We start from the raw sequence: 20372 nt of genomic DNA, 5'->3' as shown, positions 1-20372 counted from the left end.
ATGCTTGGCTGTTCCAAGGCTGATACTACTCATTGTATTTTTTACAATGGCTGATACTACTCATTGTATTTTTCTTTTTTATTATTCCAAATGTTTTAAAGACAAGGAGTAGTCAGCCCAGCATAGTTGCAACGCTTATTATTTTTATTTTAAAGATGTGTAATTCTTTTTCACAAATATTTATGCTGATGTCCAAGAAAATGAGCAGCAGAAGCTGGGATTATAGTACAGAGAGTCTAAAATGCAAAACAAATCAGAGGAATAGTATTTTTTAAAAAATCTGGATTGTCAATCAGTTCAAAGTCATTATTGATGCTTTGTTTGTTTTTGTTGCTCCTTTTCTCCCACTGTTGCTCTTTTGCTGTAGAGCATAGCCTATTCGAAATGCAGAAGTTGTTGTGAAATGGCAGGGCACAGGAGACAGAAATATTTGTGGTATGTCTGACAACTGAAGTAAATCAGAATGGCCTTCTTAAGAGGGGAGACCCTTAACTCCAAGGCCTAAAATTACCTAGCAGCAGCCCTTGGGGAAAAAAATGTAGTTAATTCACTTTTGCAAACTAATTTCTTTCAGTTAACTCTATCGCACTTTAGCACCTATATCAAACATCTGTTTGAGAGCTATCATTTTACTTCCTTCTCCCATTTCTCCCCACAGTACCATCCCTGTGAGGTAGGCTGGGCTGAGAGGGAGAGGGATTGGCCCCAAAGCACCCAGCGAGCTTCTAGAGCTGAAGGTGGATCTCACCCTGGATGTCAGGCCAACACCTGAACCATGTCACTAATGGCAAGGTCCCCAACTGATATGACAACTATTATCTAATTTAGAGTAGTTCAGTGATCCTTTCAGAAGATAACAAGGTAGGGAAAACATGTAGAACATGGCTTCTGGAATCCTTCCCAACCCCTTTACCAACCAGTAATAGCCACAGGACACACCTGTATTCTTTTCTGAGTAACGAGTTAACATGTTGCATCTGCAGGCGTATGTGCTTCTGAGTGTGTTTATGTGTACAGGTAGTCTGCGGGTTAAGAACGCCTGGGCTGCGGATGACCCATAGTTAAGAATGGAGCCTATTGCAGCAAAATTTGAGTTAAATACGCAATGATTCGACTTAAATGCACAATGGTTCAAGTTCATTACACAATATTACTTATACAGTATCATATGCTAATACTGTTCCGGCTTACATACAAATTCGACTTAAGGACAGACCTTGGGAACAGAACTCATTCTTAAACTGGGGACTAGCTCAGGAAAGAAGTAGCCTGAATTTTTAAGGCAGGTTCACACAACAACGTGTATATCTGCACTGAGAAGCATAGGGCGTGCTGGGTTACACGATTAGGAAGAGCAGTTGCCCACCTGCCTCTCCCACAGGAATGGATTGGGGGAATTATTTCTGGATCTTCTTGTCTGCAGCTTTAATGGTAGGCTTTTCCTGTCATACAAAATTTAGTCCCTTTGAGAGTTGTCTTGCTGACCAAGTCTTGAACCCCTTCACCTAATTTCTTTCCAACGTTCCATTGGGTTGGAAAGAATAAAAATGGAATCCTTTTTTTTTTTTTAAAGCATATTTTTTCCAGTGATTTGCTAATATTATTTTTAAACTGTGGCAAACTGTAAGCGGAACAAATAAAGCTATAGTAGAGGACAGTAATTTTAACTCACTTTATTATGTTATTTATTGGTTAGAATTTTATCCCAGTTTTCTTTCTTGGGCTCAGAATAGCATATGTAGCACTTCCACCTCAAACGTTACCCCTACCACAGTTCTGTGAGCTTGGCTAGGCTTTGAGATTGTGACAGGCCCGAAGATAATCCATGAGTTTCCACAGTTATGGACTTGAAACTTGGACTCTCTTGCCCTAATCAAATCCTAAAATACCACCCAATATTGTATTCAAAATGAGAAAAGGCATGAAATACATGGTAACATGCATGAAATAAAAATAAAAATATGGGCTCTGCTCTATTACTAATTTTTACATCTATTTTGGTTTCCTTTGAAGTACCTGCTGTGACAATGCTTTTGAAAAGAGAAACACAATGAGGGGTCAAAGAGGAGAAGGGATAGGCTGTTTCTCCAAATGCTGTTGCTAAATAATGTATTCCCCTTCATGGATCACTGCCTTGTCGTGGCGAAGGGGCTTGCGTAACTCAGTGAAGCCATGAGCTATACCGTGCAGGGCCACCCAAGACGGACAGGTCATGACAGAGAGTTCTGACAAAATGTGGTCCGCTGGAGAAGGAAATGGCAACCCACTCCAGTATCCTTGCCAAGAAAACCCCATGGACAATGTTAAAAGGCTAAAAGATATGACGCCGGAAGATGAGCCCCTCAGGTCGGAAGGTGTCCAATATGCTACTGGGGAAGAGCGGAGGGCAATTCCAAGTAGCTCCAGAAAGAGTGAAGCGGCTGGGCCAAAGCCGAAAGGACGTTCAGCTGTGGATGTATCTGGAAGCGAAAAGAAGGTCCGATGCTGTAAAGAACAATATTGTATAGGTACCTGGAATGTAAGATCTATGAACCAAGGCAAGCTGGATGTGGTCAAACATGAGATGACAAGATTGAACGTCGACATCTTGGGAATCAGCGAACTGAAATGGACGGGAATGGGTGAATTTAATTCGGGTGACCATTATATCTACTACTGTGGGCAAGAAACCCTTAGAAGAAATGGAGTTGCACTCATAGTGAGTAAGAGAGTGGGAAAGGCAGTAATGGGGTACAACCTCAAAAACGACAGAATGATCTCAGTGCGTATCCAAGGCAAACCATTCAATATCACAGTCATCCAAGTCTATGCCCCAACCACTGATGCTGAAGAAGCTGAAGTTGACTGCTTCTATGAAGACCTACAACACCTTCTAGAACTAGCACCAAAAAGATGTCCTTTTCATCATAGGGGATTGGAATGCTAAAGTAGGAAGTCAAGGAGTAATCGGAATAACAGGCAAATTTGGCCTTGGAGTACAAAATGAAGCAGGGCAAAGGCTAATAGAGTTCTGTCAAGAGAACAAGCTAGTCATAGCAAACGCTCTTTTCCAACAACACAAGAGACGACTCTACACATGGACATCACCAGATGGTCAATACCGAAACCAGATTGATTATATACTTTGCAGCCAAAGATGGAGAAGCTCTATACAGACAGCAAAAACAAGACCAGGAGCTGACTGTGGCTCAGATCATGAGCTTCTTACTGCAAAATTTAGGCTTAAATTGAAGAATGTAGGGAAAACCACTAGACCACTCAGGTATGACTTAGATCATATTCCTTTTGAGTACACAGTGAAGGTGATGAATAGATTTAGAGGATTAGATTTGGTAGACAGAGTGCCTGAAGAACTATGGACGGAGGTCCGTAACATTGTACAGGAGGCAGCAACTAAAACCATCCCAAAGAAAAAGAAATGCAAGAAAGCAAAATGGCTGTCTGATGAGGCTTTACAAATAGCTGTGGAAAGAAGGAATGCGAAAAGCAAGGGTGAAAGGGAAAGATATAAGCAACTGAATGCAGATTTCCAGAGAATAGCCAGGAGAGATAAGAAGGCCTTCTTAAATGAACAATGCAAAGAAATTGAGGAAAACAATAGAATGGGGAAGACTAGAGATCTCTACAAGAAAATTGGAGATATGAAAGGAACGTTTAGTGCAAAGATGGGCATGATAAAGGACAAAAAAGGCAGGGACCTAACAGAAGCAGAAGAGATTAAGAAGAGGTGGCAAGAATACACAGAAGGACTATACAAGAAAGATCTTAATGTCCCTGATGTCCATGCTGGTGTGATCACTGACCTTGAGCCAGACATCCTAGAGAGTGAAGTCAAGTGGGCCTTAGGAAGCATTGCTAACAACAAAGCTAGTGGAGATGACAGGATTCCAGCTGAGTTATTTAAAATACTAAAAGATGATGGTGTTAAAGTGCTGCACTCAATATGCCAGCAAGTTTGGAAAACGCAACAGTGGCCACGGGATTGGAAAAGGTCAGTTTACGTTCCAATTCCAAAGAAGGGCAACGCCAAAGAATGCTCAAACTATCGCACAATTGCACTCATTTCACATGCTAGCAAGGTTATGCTCAAAATCCTACAAGCTAGGCTTCAGCAATACATGAACCGAGAACTACCGGATGTACAAGCTGGGTTTCGAAGAGGCAGAGGAACTAGAGATCAAATCGCCAACATTCGCTGGATCATGGAGAAAGCACGAGAGTTCCAGAAAAATATCTACTTCTGCTTCATTGACTATGCAAAAGCCTTTGATTGTGTGGATCACAACAAACTGTGGCAAATTCTTAAAGAGATGGGAATACCAGACCACCTTACCTGTCTCCTGAGAAATCTGTATGCGGGACAAGAAGCAACAGTTAGAACCGGTCATGGAACAACCGATTGGTTCAAAATAGGGAAAGGTGTACGACAAGGCTGTATACTGTCACCCTGCTTATTTAACCTATATGCAGAGTACATCATGAGAAATGCCAGGCTGGAAGAATCAGAAGCCGGAATTAAGATTGCAGGGAGAATCATCAACAACCTCAGATATGCGGACGATACCACCCTAATGGCAGAAAGTGAAGAAGAACTAAAGAGCCTCTTGATGAGGGTGAAAGAGGAGAGTGCAAAAGCTGGCTTGAAACTCAACTTTAAAAAACTAAGATCATGGCATCTGGACCCATCAATTCCTGGCAAATAGAAGGGGTAGAAATGGAAGCAGTAACAGACTTCATTTATTTGGGCTCCAAGATCACCGCAGACGGAGACTGCAGCCATGAAATTAAAAGACGCTTGCTCCTTGGGAGGAAAGCTATGGCAAGCCTAGATAGCATATTAAAAAGCAGAGACGTCACCTTGCCGACAAAGATCCGCATAGTCAAAGCTATGGTTTTTCCAGTAGTAATGTAGGGCTGTGAGAGCTGGACCATAAAGAAGGCTGAGTGCTGAAGAATTGATGCCTTTGAACTGAGGTGCTGGAGAAGACTCTTGAGAGTCCCCTGGACTGCTAGGAGGTCAAACCAGTCAATCTTAAAGGAAATCAACCCTGATTGCTCATTGGAAGGATCGATAATGAAGCTCAAGCTCAGATATTTTGGTCACCTAATGCGAAGAGAGATCTCTTTGGAGAAGACCCTGATGCTGGGAAAGATTGAAGGCAAAAGGAGGATGAGATGGTTAGATAGCATCACTGAAGCAATGAGCATGAAACTGAGCAAACTCAGGGAGGCAGTGAAGGACAGGAAGGCTTGGCGCAATATGGTTCATGGGGTCACGAAGAGTCGGACACGACTTAACGACTAAACAACAACAACAACAAAATAATGTATTATGATTTATTAATAATACAAAGATCCACTTGGATATCTTGGGAGTGTTTTGCTAAAAAAAAAAATTCCCCAACATATTCTGAGATTCCACCCCCCCCCCAATCCCCTGGCAAAATAGGGTACATAAACATTGAAGCTATCCCCTCTCCTTCAGGGACTGGTAGCTTAATTTGGTTGGACATTTCGTATATCTGCGCTTCTTGAAAATGAACTGAAAAGGTCTGGAACTGGTAATTGATACAACTGCATAGGCTGTCATGTACAGTAAAGGGTCTATGTGTTAAGAAAACACTGTATCAAGACAGACTCAGAAGGACAAGTGAAGGAACTGAAGCCTGGCAAGTTGTGCATCTGAGCCCTCAGCTATTCTGGTGTTCACAATTTACAATACACAATCTCACTTCCTAAGGAAGTACACCATGCTTGATGCAATAAGGGCCACACACTTTTTTTCCCTATTGCTCCTTCCTATGTTTAGTTCAACTAAACCCATGAATCACTGTAAGCTCATTCTGCATCTATCGTCTTCTCAGGCTGTGGTTTGGTCTTTGCGTGTGTGATAGCTCTATGTTTTGTACTGTAACTCCCATAATCCTGAACAAGCACCACTTAAAGCAAGGACTGAGCCCTCTAAACTACATGAGACAACAGTTTCAGAAATGGTCACTTCTATTCTAATGGAATAAATATTCTATTCTAATGACTTTCTTCTATCACACCAACAAGCCAAGCATGTAACAACTGAATCAAACACCCTTCTTCTTTGATAAGTTAAAAAAATAAATGCTGTAAGCATGTGATGTTTAGCAATATTTCATATATATATTTTTGTTATTACCTGCAATTTTCAATTTCTTTTTTAAATGCCATTATTTTAAATTGTGATTAGATTTATATCTTACTTTTTTCCTAGGAACTCAAGGCTTACATGGAGCTCTCCCTTCATTTTGTCCACACAATAACAACCCTGTGATTAGCCTAAGAACACCAGCATGAGCTCTACCCACCCACCCCATTTAAATCAAGAATCAGTCTAACCTTTTATGGTGCTTTCACCCAAGGGGTGAAAGTCACTGGCACTGGAATTATTTATTTAATTTATATTCCACCTTTCCTACACAAGCTCCAGATGGCTTTCCTAGAGATCTCCTTTCATTTTATTCCTGGGATCATAACCCTGAGAGTTTGGTTGGGATAACAGAGAGTGGATGGCTCAAAGCCACCAGAGAATTTCCATGGCTGAGAGAATTCCAGTATTCTGGATCTTCTCAACCCTAGTTCAACGCCTTAACTGCTATACTGCATTGGCTCATTTATATCACTGCAACAATACAATATGGTTTTCAAACTCATTTGGCCTTAAATCTCTAGTCCCTTGGATTTGTCACAGCATTTATTTATTTATGCATACATGCATATGTACAATTTATAGGCCATTCAATTCTCAATGATTTAGGGGAGTTTACAATTTAAAAGCTTTAAAAATTATAGAAGACCAAAAAGAAATCATGAGCAGCTGAAAAACAACATGTAACCCAAAAAATCCCATCCACCAGGGCCTCAACCTTCACTCTGCCCCAGAGCCTGGGAGAACAGCCAGGTCTTAACAACATCTGGAACACCATCAGGGTGGGGAGTCATCTGGATCTCTGGGGGATCTCCTTCTGGAGGGCAGGTGCCATAACAGACAATGTGTGCTTCTCTGATGGAAGGTGTCAACGTATAAAAACACAAACAGCTTTTCATAAACACTGCCACTGCCTGTGCTATAAAAAGGGGATTCATAGCTGGTATACAGCCCTCCCTCCCACCACTTCTCTTACCTTGGCAATCTGGTCTGCCATTTGGAGACGTCCATCAAGCTCCCGCCTAATTTGTGCTGCTTGTTCGTCCGGATTGTCCAGCTGCACAAAATGGGAACAAAATCATTAGTAGCGATACAGCAATAATAAAGGAACAAAAATGTCACTAATGAAAAGTCAATATTATAACCTCCTCTCCTTTTATTGTATTAGTATTTCCTTTGGAAAAAGCAGGTGATGTGAATCAGGGATAATATATAGGCCACATTTCAACATTTCATATGTTAATAATTGCTTTGCTTCTTTGTTATTTCACCTGACAGGCACATATTTTCCTCTATTCTCCTAGCGTAACTTTCAAATACTGACTGTACATGGTTTATTTTATCCAATGATTAACTTCTGAAGAGAGGTATTTAATGGTATCCACTATTTTAAAACTGTTCCTCCCTAAACTCCAGCCTATGACATATCCTTGTTTTTGCTTACAGAAGTTTACTTTGCACAACTATGACTATATACAGAACTGAAAAGCATCTATACACAAAGCTGAGATCTGCTCAGTCTAAGCCATGTATAAAGCATGCTGAACTATGTCTGGGAATTATACCCTTCTGGATAATGTGGATGTACTACTGCTAGGAAAAATATGTCTATAATCATATTAATCATATTAATCAGACTCCATTGAAAAATCTAAATCAGGTTACCTCCTAACGGACACTACCAACCTTTTGTTCGTCTAAAACACATGAGAGGATGCTGTTCAGTCTTTTATCTGTCAGAAAGGAAGGCAAAAGTAATTATAGTTTAGGCCTTTATTTTTCTTCTCCAGGCAAAAAAGGAAAAAAATCAATTGGGTTTGCAAAGTTTATAAAGACCTTTGTTCAACAAGAATAGATGTACTGCAATTTCTGTATTTTGTTGCGACTGGTGTACATGTTGCTCTGACAAAGAAACATAGCTGAAAATACTCTTCGGGTGAGTCTGAATTTTTTGCTTGTGAGTGCACAATCAATTTTCCCCCCACCCTCTACATTAAGGGCACAGTTCTGTGCTTCACTTACAAAATTGGGATGACCAATGTATGGTCGCATATGAGAGTGCATGGGTGGGCACTGTAGGGCAGTCCAAGGACTGGTGGTTTTTTCTTAATAAACTGGCCTTTCTCCAACTGGGTTTATTGGGAGGGCAGGGAGGATAGGTAGAGGTAGAGGTAGAGGTAGAGGTAGATAGACAGATAGATAGCTAGATAGATAAATACTGCTTACAGGCATTTTCCTTTTCTAGTAGAAAGCTTCACTCCCCTGCTAATTCCTACTTCTGATCTTTCTATAATCTTTCTTGCCATCTGATAATTCCTTCTTCTTCTGTTCAAAAGTTCAGTGATATTACATTACTACAGATAAGGGTCCTTCAAACTGACCAACCAAGGATGAGCAAGGTAAGGGACATCAGTAAAGAGGCTCAGTACAAATTTCTGGGTGAACACAGAAACATCAGAAGCTAGTAAGATCTGCTGTTTGCCACGTCCTTTAAATTCTAAAAAACATTTTAGCTTTAGGACTGATGGCTTCAGAAATTCATACCATTCCAGATGAATTTGGGGGAAAAAATTGTACTATTCTTTTCTAGCATAAAATACAGCTATGGTATTACAGTATTTTCTACCCATGTAATACATATGACTCTCCAAAAGGAGCGCCCACCTCTTGTCCAAGCATTGAAGTTCAAGGTTTATAATTGTTTAGCTGCCCCATTACATGCAGCCAAACTCTTTTTGTCACTTCTAAAAGCTGATTTTAAGGCTGGAGTCTAATTTCCCCTGGCATATTATTTCAGCAGTCTTGTAAAACTGGCCTTTATCCCTCAGTAATGCAGGGTACTTCAAGTGCAAATGTACTATCTGATTGAATGTTTGATGTTCTAATATTACAATTTTAAAACATGTCTTTCTGAGATAGCAGAGCACTCTGTTAGCAGATGACCTTTTATAAACATTGTGAATAAATAAATATTAATTGCTTTGCAATCATCCTGAGTATGTGCCAGTGTGCTGCATATACCTCCTAGTTGGTGTGATGTAGGCAATGGTACACTGATTTGCAAGAGGGTTTCTCAGTCAGAGAGCCTATCATGCATAGAATAGCATGAGTAGGGATCAGACCTTCCAGGTAGTCTAGATAAGAAACATCAAACCATGACCTTTATTGTAAGGCTATAGTAACAGACACTTGCAAGTCTGCAAGCATTTCCCCCTTCCCATGTCTTTACTTTCTGGAGAACTAGGGAGGGTTCCTTCTGAGACACTTTCTTCATGCCCATTTCCTGCTATGGGCTGAGATATCCCTTATCTGACCGTTGCCTTGGCTGCAGCTCTTCCTCCTGTCTCCCAGGCTTATTGACACAGCCCATTACAGTAGACTTGGGGCAAAACTGGACTTTGGTTGTACTTGTGGCATACCAGCCAAAACATGCTAAAACTGACTGGCACTGTCCTTACCATTAGAAGAGAATATTGGATGTGGCACAGTGCAACAAGACTGGTAACCTAGACTACATTTGTATTTTTTTTTAAAAAAAGGTTATGTGAGAACCTTGGTTGATTATATCCTGGGCCCTGTGCTGTTCAGCTTTTTAAAGAATGATTTGGCTGAGTGAGTTGAGGGAACACTTAAAAAGTTTCTGTATGCCACAAAGCTGGGAGATGTGGCTAATACTTTAAGTGAAAGGGAGGAGATTCAAGAAGATCCAGATAGGCTTGAGCAGGGGCAGAAGTGAACAGGATGGAATTTGATGGGGAGAAATGTAAGGATAGGGAAAATATAAGACACAAGAATAGGATGGGAGAGACCTGGCTTGGCAGTAGAATACATGGACGGGATCATTTTTGGGGGTGGTATTTTTTTACTCCTTTTCTTCCCCTTACATAATATTGCTTGGTCCAAAAGAGAATTATGGGATGGGTATGTATGCATGCATGCATGCACATATGGACCAGTTGCTTTAATTTCTGAAGGCAGTCACTGCTAGTCTAATCTAAAATATCAAATAGAAGCTGGCCCAGCCTGTACAGAGAAACAGTTAGCAAGATGGACTGCTAAGACATTACTACTTAAAAGCATTCCCTCCTCATAATGTTTACATGGAAGGCTTTGAAAGCTTTTGACGTGTAAACTTTCTCTAAGAACTTGCCTGATGTTTATTTTGGGATCCTACACTGTACAGATAATTATGGTTTATATCACATTCTATTATAGAGTGGTGGTGGGCAAGATAATTACAGTGCAAGTGAGAAAAGCAGCATGTGTTTCTCCCCAAAACTCAAATATTATTACATATCTGGGAAAACCCAGTGGTAGGAAGATGAATTGAAATAAAGTACAGCCAGGTTTCCTTTCCCTCTGCTTGAAGTTTCTCTGCCAGCTATCAGCTACTGAAGAAGTCTATACTTCTTTGCCCAACTGTACTATAAGAAAATTTTCTCTTCCATTTTTTGTTTTCTGCTGGCATCCTTGAGTGAGGGTATTTAGCTGTGAGGCCCCGTGTGAACCTCTGGCTGCCAGATCATCTTTGCTTGCTCCTCTCTTTTGTGGGAATGTGAGACAAGACACCTGGTTCAACTCTGTGGCATCTCTCCCAAAGTTAGATTTGGGGAGGGTCCAAGAAGGCTGTAAAGGTATCAAAATGATCTCTACCCATCATTGCAGCTCCAAGTGGAGAAAAAAAGGAATTTTGTATGTCACACTTGCCAGAATAATTGCTTGATGTTGTAGATGATTTATTCTTCTGGACTTAAACTTCTGTGTTAGGATTTGGGTTAGGGCTATCCCAGCCAGGGTCATAAATTTGAAAGGTGAAAAGCATTGTCATAAATTGCAACCTAAACCTGCAACAAGACATCTTGCTTCCTCATGCTCAATACAGGAACATGTGGTTTGCATTTGATCCCATAGCACTATGTACCGCTGCACTATTTTAAATTAAAATATTTAGATTAATCCAGGAGAAGTCTGGCTCGAACAGAAATCAGGAGGCTGTCATGTTTCCCTCACCAGGATATGCCAGTAATTCAAAATCTCCAGACACTGTACAACTTATCTCCTTGGCTGGATGTAGTAGTGGACTCAAAGGCAGGTGGAGAAGTTTTTACTGCAAACAAGATTGAAGCCATATAAAACAGTTGATTCAGACTCCAGGTACTGGGAAAGCACCTTGGTGGCATAACTTGGGTGGCCTGGGGCAATATTTCTTGATGCGACACTTGGTGGCCTCAAAGTTCAGTTGTCTCTTTATGTACTGTAACTGCCACTTCTGGCCTGAGTACTACTGGCTTCTGCCTTATCCCTTGCATAAACCCTAGTGACAGAAAACCATTGTCCCACCATGACTTGATTTTCCCCCATCAAAACCTCCCCTTCCAGTCTTCATTTTAACTGCTTATTTCTTCCAGCCATATAAGCAACAAAGACAGAAGGGATTTAAAGGGGATGGAAGAGAATGGGTGATCATTTCAGTTGGCTCAGAAATCAGGCATTTACTGTCCTCTTTCTTTTTAAGGAATGCTTATGGCTGTATGTCACTCTCTGAAATGCTGGAAGTGAAATCAGCAACAATTGTAGTAAAGCGATTCAGTGATCCAGATCATTTAACACCTGTCATTGCTGAATATTTTTATTGTGTTCTCCACATTAATTTTGGGGAATGAGGTTTTTGTTTTGTTTTGGGTTTTTTGGCACGAGAATTAGATCATAATGCTCCACCTGGTGTATTACTACTGCTGTTACTGCTACTAGTACTATCACTGGAAAGGAGGTAACCTAATTCTGGGAGCGTCTGCCTCAGACTGTGACAAAGAGAAATCATTAAAGTTGAATTAGACTGTAAATCCCATATGGTGATGAGGAATATTTTGCATCGTACTTGACATATTTTTGTCGTGAGTTATTTTCCCTAACTTATTACGTTAAAACAACAATTGATAATAATCACAATACATGGCTCATTATTGATTAGATTCCTATTATCTTCTTCCTCCAAGTCATTCATATATATTACCATATATTACTATCCCATCTTATTTTTGCAGTAAGTTTGTGAATGCTAGGATAAGTATGCTAACATTAATTGGAGCCAGCTTGAGTTTGTCACAAACAAGCTAACTTTATATCTTTCTTTGATAGAGTTACTAAGTTAGTAGATCAGGGGAATGCCATAAACATTGTTACCTAGACCTCAGCAAACCTTTGATGGTGCCTCAGGATATTTTCCTTAATATATGGTAAAATAAGATAATGCTACTGTTAGCTGGATTCACAGTTGGCTGAATGACTGTACTCAAAGACTGCTTGTTAATGGAATGCTACATGGCTTTTTCCTGAGTCCTATGCTGTTCAACATTTTTATTCATGACTTGAATTAAGCGTTTGAGGATGTCCTTATAAAATTTGCAGATGTCTCAAGATTGGAAGGGGCAAAGGTGAAAGGCGAATGCGATCCTTGGGTATGTTAACAGGAGCATAGAGTCCAGATCCCAGGGAGTAATTGTCCCATTCTATTCTGCCCTGGTCAGAACACATTTGGAGTATTATGTCCAGTGCTGGGTACGAACATTCAAAAAGGACAATAACAAATTGGAGCAATAGAAGAGAATATATGTAGCTCAGGGTTGAACTGTGAAGCCCTTAGTGTCACTGTCATCTACACAGACAGTGTAAGAACTGTAACAGCCACTGTGTAGGACAACTATGTTTCTTTGTCAGAGCAACATGTACACCAATCCCAACAAAATACAGAAATTGCAGTACATCTATTCTTGTTGAGTAAAGATCTTTATGAACTTTGCAAATACAATTGATTTTTTTTCTTTTTTGCCTGGAGAAGAAAAATAAAGGCCTAAACAATAATTACTTTTGCCTTCCTTTCTGACAGAAAAAAGACTGAACAGCATGCCCTCATATGTTTTAGATGAACAAAAGGTTGGTAAAGTATCAATTAGGAGGTAACCTGATCTAGATCTTTCAACTGAGTCCTTACACTGTCATCTACATGTAAGGATTGTAACAGCCACTATGCAGGACAGACAAGCAGAAGACTAGCAGAGTGCATCCATGAACTAGCAGTCAGAAGACATGATGAAAACTCCTTAAGGCAAAAGATTTATATGACCTAAAGAGAAACCAGAGTTTGCCATACTAGAGTGCTCTGTAATTTGATAGATATAGTCTGCCATATGCTAACCTTTATGCTCCCTTACACTCATCTAATGCTCCTATCCCTCCTTTTAGATTTGTTTAGACTCTTGTTTTTTATATATACTTTCTGCTTTAATGCATACATTTTTATATCTTTAGCTTTTCATAATTTTTCTTTTAGATTCCTTTTAGATATATACTTTCTATTTTATATCTTTTTGCTTTTTATTATTATTTTTCTGATATATTTTCTATGCTTTTTAAATTGACTGTACCCTACCCTCCTTATGCAAGTCTTTGACTGCAATAAAGATTTGATTTGATTTGAAAACTCCTTAATCTCACAACACATGGACAGAGCCAACTGTAGCTTCAACTGGGAAACTGTGAGCATCCTAGACCAAGCAAAATCAAAAAACACTAGGTAATTCTTGGAAGCTTGGCATTCAGACAATTCAGCCATCAATAGACACATAGAGATAAATCACATTTACACAGCATTCAGAAGAGACAATAAAAAAGCTAAGAAGGAAACAAAAAGATCAGAACACATCCTCTCCAGTAGCCAACACCCAGATAAGCAGGGATTAACACTTAACAATCAAGCAGAAAACAATTCTCTAATCAAGGAACTACCAAGGAGACAAACAATCAAGCAGAAAACAATACCCTACTCAAGGAACTACCAAGGAGAAAATAAAATCCTCAGCAACACTGGCAGGGCAAACTACTGTATATAAACAGGGAACAAACCCCACACTCACTAGCACTGATGATGTTATTTAGTCGGATAATGAAATGTCTGCAAGCAAACAATCAGAGAGCACCAAGGACTTCACAAATTGGAGCAAGTTCAGAGGAGGACTACCAAGATGGTGAAGGATCTATGAGTGTAGAGAGAAAGGAAGATGACCTTGATGAAGGAATGCAGGAACTGTTACCTAGGCAAAAGGAACTGAAGCATTTTTTAAAGTCTAGAACAAGATAACATTTGGAAGTGGCTCAGGCAGACACCTCCCTAATTCGTTGAACTATAAGAAGAAGGAGGAGGTACAGCACAATCAGACTTGCAAGATATTATAGCCAATTTCAATAAAAGTAGTTTTAGCCTTCTTGTGGAACTGATTTCCTGGTCTGATCTACCTAGTGGGGCTGACTATGAGGAATGTTTAAAGGATGTGGTTATGGTTAGCTTCCAGAAAAGACAACTGAGGGGAGATTCAATAATATTCAAATGTTTAAGGATTGTCACACAGAAGAGGGAATGGACTTACATTCTATTGTCCTGAGGGCAGGAGCAGAACCAAGAGGTTAAAACTATAAGGAAGGAGATTCAGCAAGACATCAGGAGGAACTCCCTGACTGTATGAGCTGTCAGCCAGTGGAACATGCTGCTATATGTCTTGATATGTTTTCCTTTGTTAGAGGCTTTCAAACAAGCTAGGTAGTCATCTGTTATAAATGCTTTAGTGGATTCTGCACTAAGCAGTTGGTTAGACTAGGTGACCTCTAAGGTCATTTCAAGTTGTATGATTCTATGATAAGTCAGGATTACACCGAAGTTACACAACTGAGATCTAAAAGTAGAACACCGTCTAGTACATTCTCAGCCTATCTTCCTTCCTTCCTTCCTTCCTTCCTTCCTTCCTTCCTTCCTTCCTTCCTTCCTTCCTTCCTTCCTTCCTTCCTACCTTCCTTCCTCCCTCCCTCCCTCCCTCCCTCCCTCCCTCCCTCCCTCTTTTTTTCTTTCTTTCTTTCTTTCTTTCTTTCTTTCTTTCTTTCTCTTTCTTTCTCTCTCTCTCTCTCTCTCTCTCTCTCTTTCTTTCTTTCTTTCTTTCTTTCTTTCTTTCTTTCTTTCTTTCTTTCTTTCTTTCTTTCTTTCTTAAATTTGTATGCCACCCATCTCCCCCAACAGGTGACTCTGGGTGGCTCTTTATGTTATGGAGCTTCATTAACCTTGGATCAGTTCATTACTCCTTTTATGAACTTTCCAAATCATGGATCTCTCTGTAATCTCTTCTAGTATCAGGGGGAGGGGAAATTCAATCATAAGACACAGTTTGTCTGAAATAGTGCTGCCTCTGATGATAGTTCTCTATAAAGCATTTTTTATAAGATAGCTTGGTTTGTTGTAAATGCCATCCTATATTTTATCCTTCTCCAGAGACAAATTGTTCTATCCGGTAAATGCTTGCTTCATGCAATGCATTTTGGAAAGTTGCAACTGTAGCAAACATTGCAGTTTCAGTTCCCAACCTGACTTGATAGGAGTGTTGGATTGCAATTCCCTAAATGTATTAGAGCACACTATCTATCCATCTAGCTATTGCTGAACCTGCAAACTGATCAATTGACCAGGAAATGTTTTGCTTCCAGAACGTCTATGCAGGCATAGAGGGCTATGCTGGTGAATTTAGCCCCTGTTCCACCTGGATGATTACTTTTAAAATACCTTTCCAGCATAAGGAATAATGCAGCATTCAGAATTATTAAATTTGTAAGGATTTAACACTTTCTGGAATTTGACCCTCATCAAGCAAGAACAACAATTCTGTGTCTTTCCTTCATTGTCCCCCCAAATTGAAAATGTATTCCATAGTCAAGTATTGATGCCATTCAAGTGTGTCCTCGGGTTATGTTAAAAAAAGTCAAGATGAGTTCTATGACATCTGATTGAAGCTCTGCTTTTTTTTTTTTTTTTTTGGTGGGTGAAGTTGTGGCTGGCATCTTGACTTTTTGCATGCCCCTGGTGATATTAAAAAGTCTTCTGCTACAATCTATGTTCACTGTATTTTCAGTAGCTAAAGTTATGCAAAATTCTTTGGTTACAATTATTTCCTTGCTTTGGTAATTCATTAATAGCTTATTATTAATTGAAATTAACTGCATGCCCAGCAAATAACTAGCAAGCTATATTTGGTGTTTTCTGGCTATATTTGGAGTTCTGCTTGTTATGTTTGCTTTTCCTCACAGAAGTACCTATAGTTTAAACCTTTTCCAAGGCTGTATTCCAGAAGGAGAAGGAGAAGGAGAAGGAGAAGGAGAAGGAGAAGGAGAAGGAGAAGGAGAAGGAGAAGGAGAAGGAGAAGGAGAAGGAGAAGGAGAAGGAGAAGGAGAAGGAGAAGGAGAAGGAGACAGCTAGTAATCTGCTTCATAATTTTTATTCTTGGAATTCTCAGGTCAACAAGAGAGTTTTTTAGTCCTGCTTCATGAACTACAGGGATACGGTCCTCCTGGTTTCAAGGGCATTTAATTATTGGCAATCCAATGTCTGCCTTAAAATGAAAGCAGGATGAGAAGCATTAATGTCATCATGTAATCCAGGATTACATATCCCCATCTGAGAGGCTCAATTAGAAATACACTATACCATAACATTCGGAGTACCTCCTCGGAGCATTGCCACAGTCCCATTTTGACTCAGGATTTAGACTAATGGAAATCTCCCCCCCCCCAGGATTAAAAAGAAAAAAGAAAACAAGGAAGAACGATCAGAGAAAAAAAAATACAGGCATCCATAATTGCTTGAGAACTTCAGCATGTGTTGTCTTCCATATACTTTTTTTAATTACAGATGTGTGCCTTCACTGAAATCTTTGACAATCTTGCCTAGATGTGATTGAAGGTAAATATTAGCACTGAGACATAGAAAGGAAAATTAACCCCAATCTTGCAGACAAAAGCTGTGCCTACCTTTAGTAAGAATTATGACAATCTTGCAAATGGAAAATTAGATTATTCATACTGCATGTGATTAAGGCTCCAAGCTTTAATTGGACTAATAGATATAGATAATGACTTGCTTAACAAGAAAGAGACTATTTTAAATGCTGATGCTAATTTTGATCACAGCAAAAGTTTTGAATTAATGGAATCCTATTTATTTGTAGTAATAATAACACTAACAACAACAACATCTGGCTATCCCAGGTCCTTGGGAAGGACTCGATAGGTGGATAAAAATGCCAAATCCAGTCTAAACATCTGGCTTTGACCAACCAAAATAATCATAACAACAACAACCGTAATAATAATAATAGTACTATAATGAAGTTGCAATGATATACCCCCAGATACTGAAAAATATCTCAGGAATGTAGAGATTTTAAAACTACTCTAAAATTATTTTTTTCTACATAGTTTAGCAAAAAAGCAACTAAAAGACAAGAAAAACAAAAGCAAGAAAGAGGTTTGTTGTGGAATAATAACTTATCCTATGATTTGTTTATTCAAGCTTTGATAATATGTATGCAAGAATTATTAATTAGTCAATCAGTTGAAAAAGAGATGATTGTTAAAGTCTTTAATATTTAAGTAGGAAAATATTGCTAAGTTACAAATAGTGAAGCTATAATTCACTTACGCTACTTGAAATAGCATAGATTGAAAATCTGAACAAATTATTTTATGGAAAACAATCCCACTGAATGATCTCCTATTCCTATGCTTCCTGAAAGTGTAGTAGTGTTAAGTTAAGTTAAGGTACTGGGCCTGAATGAGGGAAATTCAAGTCAAGTCCCCAGTCAGCCACTGAGTTTCCTGGTTGACTTTAGGCCAGCACTATTGCTGAACTCAGTCAAACACATAGGATTATTTTTGGGAGGATAAAATGTGGGGAGACTGTTATGCATGTCTCCTTAAGCTCCCATAGGAAAAACAGCAAATGAAGCAAAACTAATGAATAATATAACAAACATATCAGTTATAAGGATCCCCTAGAAAATTAAGAGAAAGAAATATTATAAATCGCAACAATTTCTATTTTTCAAACTGCTAAACATTAATTAGGTTCCCCCAGCACCCAGTGACCAAATATTCATTTACTTATTTAATTTATATGGCTGCTTATCTCAAACATAGGACTCTGTGCAGCTAACAAGGAAAAAGAAAAAAGAAAATGGGGGAAAACATCATAACAAAAGCAATGATCTAAATCTGTAGCTTCTTAGAAGATTATTAGACAATTGCTTACTAGTAAATAGAGCAGGGGTGTCCACAGGGTACAGTAGAAAAAAAAATCAAGATGGCAACTGCAACAGTGTGATCAAAGCTCTGCCCGCTTTTTATGTGCATTGCCTGAAATATAGTACGATCAGTGTTTCAATCATATGCTGTATTTCGCCTGAACAAATATCTTGTCTATAGGGATATCTATTAGTTCTGTGCAGGGCTTCTGATTTGGTTTGGAAGGTGTGCTTAGAATTCAGGTTTCTGAAAGTAGACACGAAGCTTAAAGCTGAAAAGAGGTTCTGGACATACCCTCCAACGTGTTCTGAAGTATAGAATTGAGCCCAAAGCACTGTACAACCTTAACCCTCATGGTACCATATTTTAAAACAATGCAGTGTCCTCCTCTGACATCCTCCAGATATGTTGGATTATACCTCCCAATATTTCTGGAAGTTGTTGCCTGAGAATTATGGAAGCTGAACTTCAACGCATCTGGAAGTTACTAGGTAGAGAAAGCTTTGATACAGCATATCCATAGCATGTGTACACATAGAGACATAGGCTACAAGGGAAGAAAGAACAGTAGTGTGCATGTGTTCTTTTTAATTTAATTTTATTTATGTGAACAGTTGATTCTTGCTTTCTGTGATCCGTTTCAGTCCAACATAGATTACTGGAGCTATTTTGTAAATGGCAATGCCAACTCCAGCAGCCATTCTCTCAAGAGTGTCCTTGACATGTTCTCAAATTCCAAATGGGCTCACTAGCCCATAAAAACACCAGGGAGTTTGGTAGAGGTAAAAAACAAAACTAAAAAAACCCCCCTTATTTATGCAAAAATCACAGATCTAGACAACAGGAGCCCCATCCAAGAAGAAGAAACATTTTGCTTTAAAAGTCTACAGTTGTTAGCACAATTAAAGTAAGTTTTTGGGAAGCCTATTAATAACATTTCCCATTTGTTTTCTGATATAATAAGGTCCCAGTGGCCACTCATTCCAATTGCTTCATTTAGTTTAGCTAATGATGCTGTTTGCCTGGGATGCAACAAGGTCCACAGAGGCATGCAAATTGTTTATACACGGAGAGAGAGAGAGAGAGAGAGAGAGAGAGAGAGAGAGAGAGAGAGAGAGAGAGAGAGAAACAGTACTGAAAACTACCTTACTGGGGAGTCAAGCAGCCATTTAAAATGGGAACTCAAAGAATCAAGCCACAGTTCAATATGGCTTAGGTGTTGGCCCCTTCCATCACCCTTATTATAGTTTAGGAAAAGCTGCTTTTGTATTCAGTGCCTTTGAGGTTCTTCATAGGCAACATTTTTGTGAAATACATTTGTGCAATTTTAAAAAATGGTGCAAGTTGCTATTTTTGCAAGAAGAATGCATGTTGGGAAAGCTCGTCTCTGCAACCATGTCTCAGCAGTGAATAGGCCATCTGGAAGCATGGCATTGTGGATTTTTTTTTTTTTTAAGAAGTTTAAAATTCGGGGGCGGGGGGAAACCTAAATAGTAAACTTGCTTTCTGCATAGTGTCAGCTTTTAGCTTTCCAAGAGCATCTCTGAGTCCCAAGAGGGTCCCCATGTTTTGTCTGGAAGTAATGCTCATCTGCCCCCCCAAAAAGGACAAATGTAAGGAGTTTCGTTTCTGTGAGTTGGGTGGCATATAAATATGATAAATAAATACATTAAAATAAAAATGAAAGGAAGCACCCTGGAGGGCTAAAGAGGGTGGCGCCAACAAGGCTAAGCAAGTCAGGACATTAAAGATCTTCAGGTAATGTCCTGCATCCCAGACTGCTGTGTCAGCAGGATAAAGGCAGACCTTTTCTACTTTGACACACAGGCTGCAAAATGATCTCCCCTCTGTGATATGCCCCAGTGCTCTCATGACTAGGCATCTTTTCAAAAGCCACTTTTATGTTGGCTTTTCTCAGCCACTAATTCCCCCAACAGGTTTATTTTAATGGGTTGTTTTTTCCCCTTGTTTTATTCTAAAATGTTTTAAGGGCTCCCATAAACTTTATTTTCTCTGTGAAACAGCATAGAAGCACTTCTGGTAAATGAACTATACAAATAAACCTCACAATTCTTTGTTT

General features: G+C 39.4%; 1 protein-coding gene across 1 annotated transcript in view; it reads right to left on the bottom strand.

The window, feature by feature from the left end:
* CADPS (calcium dependent secretion activator) overlaps positions 1 to 20372 on the bottom strand; it is a 402311-nt gene that overhangs the window by 245981 nt on the left and 135958 nt on the right. Inside the window, exon 4 of the mRNA XM_088134415.1 lies at positions 7155 to 7235. Within this exon, the coding sequence (XP_087990541.1) occupies positions 7155 to 7235 (81 nt within the window). The remainder of the gene's footprint in view (positions 1 to 7154; positions 7236 to 20372) is intronic.

Source organism: Python bivittatus, unplaced genomic scaffold (assembly GCF_059951505.1).
Source record: "Python bivittatus isolate LINGU-HERP-01145 unplaced genomic scaffold, Pbiv_v1 ctg000080_np1212, whole genome shotgun sequence".
NCBI classification, from domain to species: Eukaryota; Metazoa; Chordata; class Lepidosauria; order Squamata; family Pythonidae; genus Python; species Python bivittatus.
The sequence above is the reverse complement of the archived record's forward strand: the minus strand, read 5'-3'. Positions and strand labels throughout refer to the sequence as shown.